General features: G+C 36.3%; 1 protein-coding gene and 1 pseudogene across 6 annotated transcripts in view; both read left to right on the top strand.

The window, feature by feature from the left end:
- Positions 1–13,677, top strand: part of cpeb3 (cytoplasmic polyadenylation element binding protein 3) — a 194,212-nt gene that overhangs the window by 81,920 nt on the left and 98,615 nt on the right. For all 6 annotated transcript variants that reach the window (XM_028795348.2, XM_028795349.2, XM_028795351.2 and 3 more), the window contains exon 4: positions 9,093–9,149. In XM_028795348.2, coding sequence (XP_028651181.1) covers positions 9,093–9,149 — 57 coding nt within the window. The remainder of the gene's footprint in view (positions 1–9,092; positions 9,150–13,677) is intronic.
- Positions 1,599–2,153, top strand: LOC114647427 (60S ribosomal protein L13a-like; annotated as a pseudogene).

Raw genomic sequence — 13,677 nt, 5'->3', positions numbered from 1 at the left:
TAGTGGCGCCGGCCCTGGGTGTTGGTGCTACTCATGCCCGAGCAGCTAAAGAGCAAATGAGTGGAACTGCTCAATTCCCTCTACCTTACTCACACTTCCCCCAACACAGACACGGCACATTGTTGTTTAATTAATTGTATGTTACCTACTATAGCCTGCATTATTGTCAAAATTAGCCTATATTATTCTGTAACCAATACAACTAGGCAGTAATCAGTGGAAATTGATCAGGCTAATATTTCCATTCATTTGGGCTGAAGGTTAAGATGGTTAGAAATATTTTATAAATCATATATGTTACATTCTATAATAATGTGCAATTTAAAACATCTAAATAAATAACTATATCAGATACATATTTGGAGTTTTTTTCTGTCAATTCATTGCTATGTAAAAGCCCAATCTATACATATTTTCAGTCTAGTTGATGACTTCTACTTTCCAGGTAGCAACTGTGTATCATGCAGTTAAGTACAACCAACACTATAACATTGCTGATTGTGCATAAATCTTTAACCATGATTTTATGTTACTGTTTTTTAACATTTAATTGTCTGTGTAATTGTTGGTGCTTTTGTTATGCTGTCTTGTAACACAGCAGTCTAAATCATATGTATTCGTTTTTCCAAATATAACAGCAACCCCTGGGGGGCTGGTTAGTGGTCATTGGGCATTGTTTCTGTTACACAAAACTGTTCAATAAACTAACTGAAATAATTTAATATGCACAGGCAAGGAATTAATATAACTTTTTTTATTATAAATTAAACAGTTATTTTTGCTGTATAGAAAATATTAATATGCTAGAAGGAAATACAATAAATTATGGTTAATATGCAATTAATTTTGATTAATAATTTTACATTTATTTATTTGGTTTACATCTTTATCCAAAGTGACTTACAACATTTGAGATACAATTGGTTACATTTGTTTTTCCAATTGAAGCAAAGTCGGGTGAAGTGACTTGCTCAGGGTCACACAGTGCCAGTGGCAGGATTTGAAATCCAAAGTCTTAACCACTGCGTCACACTGCCTCAATTTTTTATGATTACTTTTTTTTAGTCAATCAGCAGCCCTAATAATTTTTATTTGGTCATTATAGTTCATTACTCTTAATATTAATTTTCTCCTTTATATTGGCCCATGGTCTAACCAGCATTGTGCCCTGTGATGGACTTTTGTTCTGTTCAGGATTTGTTTCTGCCCTGTATCCAAAACTGCAGATCAAGACTTGTTCTTGCCCTTGTGTCTCTGACATGTTTTGTTCAGGTTAAAATTAATGGATGGATAATAACATAACATAATAACATAAATAACAGAAAATATGTACTCAAATTGCAGCTTAAACAAAAAACCAAACTGCAGGTCTCTACACTTTAGGTGCCACATGTTATAGAGTCCTATGTGAGGAACTGTAACTCTATTAGGTGATAAACTGAACTACACTGGATTTTAATGTTAATGTTGTACTTATATTAATTAAAAAGGCTTAGCTTTACACATAGCATGACCTTTATATCAGGTTCTAAACGATTTGTCTTTGCATTTATCTGTGTAATAGATAGATACTTTATTAATCCCAAGGGGAAATTCACATGTATAACATATTAACTTATAACTTAAATAAACGCTTCAATAAGGTTCTGCTCATAGACGGCAGGGGGCATCTCCTTGGACATTTGGCCGCCCTTGTTGCCAAACAAGTTTTGCTTGGTCACAAGGTAGTGGTAGTAAGATGCGAGAGAATAAATATTTCCGGAAACTTCTATCATAACAAATTGAAGTACCTTGCTTTTCTCCGTAAAAGGATGAACACCAATCCATCTCGTGGACCATACCATTTCAGAGCTCCAGTGAGAGGTATGCTTCCACACAAAACAAAGAGAGGGTAGGCTACACTTGACAGACTAAAAGTCTTTGATGGGATCCCACCACCCTAAGATAAGAGGAAGCGCATGGTTGTTCCAGCTGCTTTGAAGATTGTTCGCTTAAAACCATCTAGTAAGTTTGCCGTTCTTGGTCGCCTTGCCCATGAAGTTGGGTGGAAATACCAGGCCATCACAGCCACGCTTTAAGAGAAAAGAAAGCAGAAAAGCAGCCTCTTTTATAAGAAATTCATAAGTTTAATGCAGTGAACAAGGCAATTTAGCTGCATTTTCTTTAAATATAAGATACTTCATAATCGGAGACATAAGCAGGGAAATATTTATTTAATAATTTTAATTAAATTCATATTTGGCACACATTCTAGAATAAAAAGCCTGATTTTATGCTAGAGTCAACTTTTCCAACAATCACAATTTTAGGCAGGTCTTAATTATTATCTTCCCTCATTATTCTGTAATTTCCAATACGTAGTGATTAATAATAATAATAATAATAATAATTCATTACATTTATATAGTGCTTTTCTCAGTACTCAAAGCGATTAATTTTAACCTTCCTGATTTTACTCATAAGCCAGTCTAAACCACCATTAATATCCATCCATCCATCCATTTTCCAACCCGCTGAATCCGAACACAGGTTCATGGGGGTCTGCTGGAGCCAATCCCAGCCAACACAGGGCACAAGGCAGGAACCAATCCCGGGCAGGGTGCCAACCCACTGCAGATACCAAGTTTTTTTTTATATGTAATTCACTTTGACATCACATGAGAAAGGCCCTTATCCAATAAGAAATGCATGAAAGACCTTAAACAAGTACAGCAGTGAGGAAGTGAGTGTTATTTATTTTCTGTTTTTTACTACAGAACACCATGCAAAATATCACAGGCAAGCTTAACTTACCTGTTCTATGCCACCTTTGTCTTGAAGTTTATTTGGGGCTCTCCAAATTGTATGTATACTGTATCTGTTAATATAGCACATGCTTTGTGGGCACAATCTTGCTCACATGTAGTGGAGTCCTAATAGCCTTACCCCCCAACACCTGCCGCCCATTTCAAAGGATAGTTCAGCTAAGCCGATGCCACAATATGCAATTTCTACCCATTATGTTATATTTGCCAACTACATTTGCTGACCTTGTCACCAGACCATGTCAATTTACATGACCTGAAAATTACTGGGCATATCATATTTAGCGACTGTATGATGGCTTTTCCAGCACAGTCCTGCTCACACCTTTTCTTGACAGCCAATAACATGCTGTCTGATGGAGACTGTGTTGTATGAGGGGTAACAGGTATGTCGAGTTCAGCAAGAATCTCTGACCTTTTTCTTTTTCCATTCTGCCCTGGTATGTAAAGCACAAGACATCAGAAAGACGAGCATCTCTTCTGTTTCATGTCACATGGTAGAAAGACCCTTATCCAATAAGAAATGCATGAAAGAAGTTAAACAAGTACGACGGCAGTGAGGAAGTGGGGGTGGACTTTATTTTCTGTTTTTTACTACAGAACACCATGCAAAATATCCACAACACCTGCATTCCTTATTCCTCATCACTGCATTATATACAATGTACTTGCAGATGTGCATTCATTGGTTGTCAGCTCTTATGTAAGCAGAACCCATCCGTAAGATTATTTGTTAAAGTGAGTAATGGACTAGTTGGAGTGAGTCACTAGTAATGTCACCCAATTGCCTCCAAACCACTAAGATTATTTAAATGAATGCTACTTCTGAAAATTGCCAAAACAGTTGTCTATATGTGGCATGGCCTTTACCTGCATATGCTACCTGTTTAAAGATATTTGATTTTTTTTCCTTCAGTTTTAGTTAGGTGCTTTTATTCAACAAATCTCCTCAGTCATTCCCCTGCTTACCCTGTAAACTCCCAGAATTTCACTAATGTCTGTCATAGATACAAGCTATCTCTGGGTCAAGTGAGTTTTGTGAACAAATATGGGTCAAGGATATTCGGTCAAAACAGAATTTCCAGGAATGTACCTAACTGCCATATGTGTGCACAAAGCCAGAATATTGCCAGGTAAAGCATGCAAAGCATGATAGTGTACTTACAATACATGTACAGATGTAAATCTTTTTGTGTGTGAACCAATAATGACAGTCTTGAAAGACTAGCTCAGTTGTTTAGCAAAAATACAGTAGGTTGTTATCCTAGGATTAGCTATTATTGTGACTGTAAATTAGATGGATAATGGCATTCTTATTTCAAATCCACACAAGCCACGATGGAACCTATTGACCCAGTTTCCAGTTGAAATTAAGGTTTCTTTGCAAAACAAAAAATGCAGTAGCATGTATGTTCAGTTCATTTTTTCTATTCATTCAGCTCAGTGGTTTTATAGTTTCTAATCTAAGATTTTGCCAGCCTTGAATGCATCTTTGTGATTTTAATAAAATGTGCAAAATAATAATTAAAAAAAATATAAATCGAACTCCTCAACAAAACACTATTTCCTGCTTAGTTAAAAAGCTGAAATTGACAGGATGGAACATGGCACTAGGTATCCAGTAAGAAAGGTCATCTTTAATATATCAATATTTAGGGGTAAAAAACATCCTCACAAAAGAAAAACTAAATATCTCTATATCTTAGAAATGCTTTGATGGATTTGACTGAAAGTCTCAGATGATATAGAAAAAGGAAAATTAGCTGACATTTTTATTATTTGTCACTATTTATTAATATGTTAAGTTACATGCTCCATGCAAAGTGATTGACGGGTATTTTAGCAACCAATAGGGTGGACAGACTGCTGAAAACAGGGAGGTGTCCTGGAACGGAAAAAGAGATGTGATCACGATGGGAAAAGAAAGTTCAGCAAAGATCAAGGAAGGTGCAAAGCTCAATGGTGAGCAAGTGCTATTTTTTACTTCATGTTAATACAGTACATCAGTGTAATACATAGAATACCTGCACATATGTACAGTATATTCACTTCAAGCACTGCTTTGCATGTACAGAGGCATCACAGAGCTAAATATATGCCGAATGGTAAACACTATCTTTTCTGTTTGCAGCAGTTTTCAGAAAGATGAGGAGTATAAGTAATGTTGAACCCAAGTCATCGAACACTTTTTAGATGTTTAAGTGCCAAAATGAAGAGAATTATCCTTAATTTGGAAATATTTTGTTTTCAAAAATGCACTGTGCAAACTGTTAAACCACTACAAACCAACATTTATATGGGCATTTCAAATGAACTACATAGTCAAGAATGCATGAAAGCTATGCAGGCAGCACTACGTTCCAGTAACAAAGTCCGCAACACAAATAACCTTTAATTACCTGTTTACACTAATGCATATCTGTACACAGCAGGCTATTGAAAGTAAAACTGGATAATAGCAGTCATAATGCTTTGTTTATCAAAAGACAAGGCTCCAATTTAAAATTGTGCAACAAAGTTCGTCAGTTTAAGGGAAGTTATTTCCTTTTGCTGTTATTCTTTCAAAGTTATGCTGCATTCACTTTATTCCAAATGTCAGACAAAAAAAAAAAAAAAACCACAATCAGTATTTTATGCAGTCATAACCAGTTTGTGGTTAAGTAGAATTTTGGAAACATGCTTGAACATAATGGTTTGTTATATTGATGAGAAATATGCACTGAAAAGCATATGCTTGCAGTGCTTCTAACGAGTGTGCATTTTGTTACAATACTTTCCTCAAGAATACGTGCAGAACTGCTCAAGGACTAAGTCTGACAGCAGAGTGTAACAATGTGTTAATATATAGTAAGCGTGAGAAGTATTTATGTAGTAATGTTGTTACATTTAATGGTTTTATATACCAATACAGCAGAACTGTCAGGTTGTGTTTACATTAACTTCTTAATGTTACATTAGTGTTGTTTTTAAGATTTTATTACGGATTTTAATTTTTACATATGCATGCAACATTGTTTTCTTAATACAGCAGAATCCCAATTTAACATTCCTATGTTTAACATTTTTACACATTTTCCATTTTTAAATGGTGAGTGGTGGTGGTAGCTGTTTTCCATATAAATATTTGTATATCAGTAAGTTGTATTAAAAAACGGTGACACAATTTTTATGTGTGCGCTGTATCTTTATTGTAACAGAAAAAAAAGAAACATTATCAAACAGTAAGTTTTTAATTATTCAATTAATCCAAAATTTAACAATTTCATAATTTTTTAAGGGGTTTCCCTGCACAATAAAGCTTGTATTGTAGTGTGTAAACAGAATACAGGATATGCAGTTGGCAAGCGAAGGTACATTTTTTGTTGTACTGTTAATTGAAATTATTAACTTTGTCATAATTAAGCACCGCTATTAAAATGTTCAGTTTATTGCACACAACACAAGTGTGCAGCCTGTAAATGTCAATGGTGTATGTAATGAGTTAAAATATAGCATGACTGCTTTTGATCTAAACCCTCAAACTTTGTAATGGTACAAGATTACAGATCAAAATGTTATAAATCTGATTGAAGCTACCATTGTTATGGGATATGCTACAGTGTGATGTTATATTTATACCCAAAATTCCCATTATTCCTACTAATCACCTGTTTCAGTTCAAAAGAATACAGTAATATTGTGTTGTGCAGTAACCATCAACAAAAGTTAAGTCACTAGGAAAAGCAAGTGATCTATGGCAGAAATGTTTTACACATGACCAATTGTATCTAGCATATTCCAGAGTAAGGAGCTGCAGTGAAATAATATTAGCCCCAGGTTAAAAAAACATATTGTATACACAAAAGTACTCAATTACATAGCACTTCGGATTCATCTGATTAACTGACGCCACTTTAACAGAGGCACACTGTCTCAGGAAATTTCCTAGGTGAATAACTCAAAGTGACACAGCTAGTACATAAATAAAACGAATTCAGCATTCAACCACTGGTGTTGATAATCTTACAAAAATAACGGTCAACTGTCATATTTCTTATACATGTTCTTATACCTGCACCTATATAAAGAGCATTATTTAAATTATTGGTATGTTGGTATGTTTTAGTGTTACAGTAGCTGAGAAACTACAAAGAATACATGAGAACTTAGGAATGAAACATTGTGATTTTTTTTCCTCTATAAACAAATTTTCAATGGGCAATAAGAGTAGGTTTTGGATTTCTGAGATGTTTGCAAAGATAAAAAAAAAAAGATAATGTTTCAGTCTTTTGAAATTTGGGGGAAGGGAAGTGCTAGACTGAATTAATCTTTTTTTCTAATTATATGTTTCAGGTGTTGCTTTCAGCACCTTCAAAATGATCTTCATGTACATTTGCCGATTATAAAATCACAAGCACTCGTTTGTATTTTTAGCTACGTCTATAGAAAGTACAATTAAGTATACTTCTGCAGATGCTCAGATTTTTTTTAAATTGTTCTATCTTTTGAGATGGTCTGGATTTTCTTTTTTACTTAGTGCAAACTAAAACACAGGATTAGGGCATGTTTAATGGAACTTTTTTTTTTGGTCCCTACGCTATCTCCGTTATAAGGTCATATGACAGTGTGGTACACACTCTCACACTTGCATTAGTCCAATTTAGATTTCTCACTTAACTTTCCACGCTTTTCCTATGTCTGCTAATATGAGGAGACCTCCATGTAGACAGTGATCAAGTCACAAAGGAAATCCTAATTAGGAACTGTCGGACAGTAGCACTAAACACTGTGCCATCATGATGTTCTCTTAATGAAAACACCATGTTACATGCTGATGAACTATAGGTTTTCCCTCACTGTGCTGAATTGGATTAAGCTTTGAGAATATATTTTATTTTATACACTGATGGTAAATGATGTTCCGTGCTATACAGAGCCAAATAAAGACCATGCACAGCATTTACTTATACCTGCTGAACAAATTTGGAACTTATTGTGTCTTTTCATAAGCCCTGCTGAGGGTATGGACAGTTGAATCATCAAATTAAGCTTTTTTAAACAATGGTGATGCAAAGGTTTTTTAAGCTATTTGATTTGTACTGTATGTAGCACAATCCTTACTTCAGGTATTCTGTAAAGTGCCCTAATACACAAAATGCTCTGCCTTTTGTAATTTTGCTTGCTTCTGTTGAACTTGCCCAGTACTTACTATTAATGTGTGCTAGTAGAGAATGACATTAGTGAGGAGTTGTCATATGCTACTAGTATATGTTTTGATAGCTGAGTGATCCTTAAGCTGTGGTCCTACATATGTGTTATTTATGACTAAAAAGTTATGGTAGCCCCAAGACTGCCTGAAAGGCTGATAAAAATGTTAGTCTAATTGTGTTTAACCAAAAGTCATAAAAGAAAATTTTTGGCAAAGTGAGGCAGATGCTAGAAATCCTCTCAGATAGATGCTTGTCAAAAATGTATTCTGTCTGTCAAATGTATATAATTTTTATCTGATGTATCATTTTTGTTTTATATATATATATATATTGATGTTTCATAAGACATTCAACTTATGAAACCTGATGGACATTTTTAAAATGTCCTAACTAATTTTAGTCATCTTTTAAAATTTACAGAGTATTGCAGTGCATCAATCACACGATGTTGGTAGTTTGTAAGGCAACGTCTGATTATTTTTATTGACTTAGCAGGGTAGCACTCTTTCAATGATGTTTGTTTTGTTACATGTTACATAAAAGTGGGTAAGTATACACAAATGCCATTTTGTGAAATAATTTTATATCTTTATTGCAAGAAATATATATAGTTGTTTTGGAGCTTTGCATTTCACAGAATAAACTTCAAAATAAAATTTCCTTTTGATTTTTATTTGCTTAAGAATGCATATGCAGGATGGTAGTTAAGAAGGTTCTGCAAACACTGTAATCTGTTTTAATAGTTTTAGGATATACCACTTGCTTCATTTTACTAATGGGAGAGATGTATATCATACAGACTGTGTTATTGTATTAGTGTACATGTACTGCAGTTGTTTGTTCAAAAAGATGCAATTATGGAAACTACATGCAAGTTATTGTAGTTATGTGTTTTATACATTATATTATATGTATATAAATTACAATTTAGCATACATTTTTTTTTATCAGTCTTTGTATCTACCCCCTATCTCAATAGGCTATTTTTTTTGTTACCCTGTTGTATATGTCTCTGTTGTTTATAATTCTATGTGCTGCTTGGAAAACAATCTCTGAATAATTGTGATATCTATTTGAAGATTCGAATTGTTTCTTTCAGGACGCATGGGTCTTAATTTCCATCATCCAGGATCAGACAATATAATGGCCCTAAATAGTGAGTATTTAGTATTGAAGTTACACAAATACATTTTAATTGTGTATACATTTGTTAAAAATTGTCATAAACAAGAAAACATTTAATGTATATTACTGGTTGGTTAGGTCTTGCATTTATGTTTAAGAAAGCAATCTATCTGTCTTAAAACTTGATTCTAAAAAGGTTTTATTTTTGTGTGAAAGTAAGTCAGTTTGTTATAGAAGATGATACAGGTTTTTGTTTGTGTATGGATTTATTTATCTAATAACCTACCAGTAAGTGTGTCAAAGCAGAAAGAATTATATTTGCATCACCTTCATTGTCTTCATTTTTTTTTTTTTTTTTTTTTTTTTTTAATTTCTACATATAGCTTATGTTTGGTTAAATGTCTGACCATATATTCTGCTAGACAACTCATGTAACCCAGTGTACAATTAATAAAGTCAGACCTGTCCTTCCAAAGCATTCTATCAGGGAAACCATAATTTTTAGTCAAAAAAATATGATACCATCCATCGTCAACCTGAAGAAACAATAGATGGAAAAATGAATATTCTAAATGGTATGGTGTATTTAAAATTGATCAGGTCCATTGTTTCACTTATGTTTTCAGTGGTTTAATAACTTATGAGGCATTAGAGGAAAATCCGATCATCTAGCTTATTTTTCAGAGTGGAAAATAACAAAGAAGTATGCATATACAGTAATATCCATCCATCCATCCATTTTCCAACCCGCTGAATTCAAACACAGGGTCACGGGGGGTCTGCTGGAGCCAATCCCAGCCAACACAGGGCACAAGGCAGGAACCAATCCCGGGCAGGGTGCCAACCCACCGCAGTATACAGTAATATAAGTGCTTATATTTTTTTTTTTATTATTTCAGCTGCCTTAGCCTTATTCACACTCGCAATTCAAAATGTTTCAATTGAATTAAATGGATTTGAGAATACTATTTATAACACCTTTGCCACACAGAATCTAACAAAACATGTTCCAGAAAGCAGTCTCAGAATTCCGCTACACCGGTGTTGTGACCAATTCATCTTGGGAAGCAAGTACACAATGCTTCTATAACACTGTGAATTGAATATAGACCCTCAAAATACTTCTGCAGTTAACTAAGATTTCTTCTCAAAATTCCCAAACCCATTACAAGCTTTCAAAAAGCAGACAATTATTAATTATGATCACTTACTCATTCTCAAATGTTACAAGAAATTAGCGGGGAACTCCACATGTGCTGTATATCTATTGATTAAAGGTTTAAGATCCATTTCTCCAAGAACAACCCACTCAACACACAGTACTCCTCCTACTGACAGAAGTCAAAATGTCAGCCCAAATGAACAAAAAAGTTGATAGTAACAATACGAAATTCTAGGATTGTGTGTGTGTATGTATGTGTATATTATAGTGTGTGCATGTATATATGTGCGTGTATGTTGTGGAACAAGCCCCGAACACAGAGACGGACATCATTTAAAAGTCCAACACACATTTATTTAATTATTAAAGTGCACAAACCCAGTGCCGCAGCACCAATCACCCCCAAAGTCCAGGCCTCTTTCCACACTGCCTTTCCTCTCTTCAGGCCGCCTGTTTCCTCTCCCAGACCTCGTCCTCTTCCACCCGACTCCAGCCCTGAATGAAGGGAGGCGGCCCCTTTTATTGTCCCCCGGATGTGCTCCAGGTGTGCTCCGGCAATCTTCCACCGACACGCCCCAGTGTGGCGGAAGTGCTGGCTGTATCCCTGAAAGCACTCTGGGTGTCCCTGCTCCTCCTCCCCCGAGCACTTCTTGGTGTGGCAGAAGTACTGAGGTCCAGGGCTGTCCAGGCATTGGGGTGCCCCCTGGCGGTGACCACGGGCCCCTACAGGGTTGGGCTTCACAGCCCTGTACCCTTGGTCCCCAACACAACCAGGGCGGACGCCCCCTCGTGGTCTGGAGGAGGCGTGATCTCTCCTCCGGTCCTCTTGGGCGTCCCGGCTGGGTACCACCCCCAGCTGCGTGCCACAATGTATGTATGTATGTGTATATATGTGTATGTATGTGTGTGTGTGTATGTGTATATATATAATATACAGTGCATCACTTTTTCCACATTTTGTTATGTTACAGCCTTATTCCAAAATGGATTAAATTCATTTTTTTCCTCAGAATTCTACACACAACACCCCATAATGACAACGTGAAAAAAGTTTACTTGAGATTTTTACAAATTTATTAAAAATAAAAAAATTGAGAAAGCACATGTACATAAGTACATGTATACATGTATATATATGTATACACTGCCTGGCCAAAAAAAAAAGTAGCCACCTGGAATTAACTAAGCAAATAGGTACGAGCCTCCTATTGGATAATTACTGCATGGGCGATTATCTTTCAGCTGGCAACAAGTTATTTAACCCCAACTGGTGCAATGAAAATAAATGCTCATATATGCACTGTCGTATTTATATTGGTTATATATATATATATCGCCCTCTTCTACGCAGTGGTGTGCTGGGGAGGCAGCATTAAGAGGAAAGACGCCTCACGCCTGGACAAACTGGTGAGGAAGGCAGGCTCTATTGTTGGCATGGAGCTGGACAGTTTAACATCTGTGGCAGAGCGAAGGGCGCTCAGCAGGCTCCTATCAATTATGGAGAATCCACTGCATCCACTAAATAATGTCATCTCCAGACAGAAGAGCAGCTTCAGTGACAGTCCTGCTCCACAGACAGATTGAGGAGATCGTTCCTCCCCCAAACTATGCGACTCTTTAATTCCACCAGGGGGGGTAAACGTTAATATTTAACATTATACATAGTTATTGTCTGTTTTTTTTCACCTGTATTATTATCATTCTTTAATTTAATATTATTTATTGTATCAGTATGCTGCTACTGAAGAATGTGAATTTCCCATTGGGATTAATAAAGTATCTATCTATCTATCTATCTATCTATCTATCTATCTATCTATCTATCTATCTATCTATCTATCTATCTATCTATCTATCTATCTATCTATCTATCTATCTATCTATCTATCTAATAAAAGTGCGCTAGAACGCGTTTAACTTCATGACTAGCTCGTTCAGAATTAGGTATTTAGTGTAGATTGTTTGACACGATTTTCTTGTCATACATTTCCATGCAGCACGGCGTGTTAAACCCTCCTGAAGCCCAGCTTCACTGGAGCTCTATGGGCAAGCACAGAGGAGCTTTTTTCACTGTAGAAAAGCTGGACGGTAATTGGATAAATGCACCAAAATCGTCACTTCCAGGGAAGCTCAGCTTCTCTGGGAGTGAATGGAGCAGTGGGCGGGCCAGGATGCTGGGCTGCTGCATGATGATTGGAGGAGCTGTTTAAAGGGCTGAACCCCTTTTTTGATTGACAGCATGTCTTAAGTATACATCAGCAATACAGAGATTCGAGTTCAGTCCCATGCGGATTTGCAGGTGAAGTCGTACGACAAACTGCTGCACTCTGTATTGTTTGCTGGTGATATAAACCATTTTTGTTTGTACAAATCATTCTTTAAATAATAATAAAAAAAACACAGCGTTCTTGACTTTGCTCCTTGTTTCAGCATTGTAAAGTTAGTTTGTTCATATAATTAAAGTAGCTCGTGGAAGGGGAAACTAGCCAGCTAGCAAGCTGTGCATAATGGCAGACGCAGACGGTGCTAATATTGTTGACCTGCTTTTGGCAAAACCATTTAGTAGTCTTCCTTACAAGGAGAGACTCAGAATTAAATGGCAGGGCAGACCAACGGCCAAGATTGATCTGGTGCAAAAATCAGGAAAAAATAACAGGTCTTTTCAGCTCTCCTGGTATGACAAGGTGAACTGGCTGACTGGAAGTGCTGTGACAAAGAAAATGTACTGTTGGCCATGCCTCTTGACGAAACCTTCTCAGGGAATGGGATGTGTTTGGTCAAACGTGGGTTTTGGGGATCTGAGTAACTTTGACAGGGCATACAAAAGGCATGAAAAGTGCAAAGAACATGTGAGTTCATGTGCAAGGTTAAGTTGTCTGGGCAGGGTCAGGGTTGAACATGCAATCAATGAAGGTCTTCGCATTCAGGTGGCAAAACATAATGAAACAGTAAAAAAAAAAAACAGGGCCTTCCTAAACCGTCTAATTGATGTGACTTCCTTGCTTGGCCGTCAGGAGCTGGCATTCAGGGGGCATGATGAGAGTAGTGAATCAGCAAATAAGGGGAATTACAGGGAATTTACAGAAACATTAGCTAAATATGACTCTGTCTTGGCCACACAATTTCAGTCATCAGCTGTGTTTTCTGGTATGTCCCACTCAATCCAAAATGACTTGATCTCTGCTCTCGCAGCCACTGTTTCTGATCATATAAAAAGTGAAATTCAGACTGCTCCTTTTTTTGCATGGCAGGTGGATGAATCAACTGACATATCTTGCCATGCTCAACTGTCTGTCATTGTTAGATATGTGGATAGTGCAGGTAAAATTCAAGAGTGCTTCATTGGATTTTTGGATGTGTCAGGGGGTCAAGATGCTCAGTCTGTGTTTGAAGTTTT

This window comes from Erpetoichthys calabaricus, chromosome 2 (assembly GCF_900747795.2).
Source record: "Erpetoichthys calabaricus chromosome 2, fErpCal1.3, whole genome shotgun sequence".
Taxonomy (NCBI): domain Eukaryota; kingdom Metazoa; phylum Chordata; class Cladistia; order Polypteriformes; family Polypteridae; genus Erpetoichthys; species Erpetoichthys calabaricus.
This window is presented reverse-complemented; position numbering and strand designations above follow the sequence as displayed.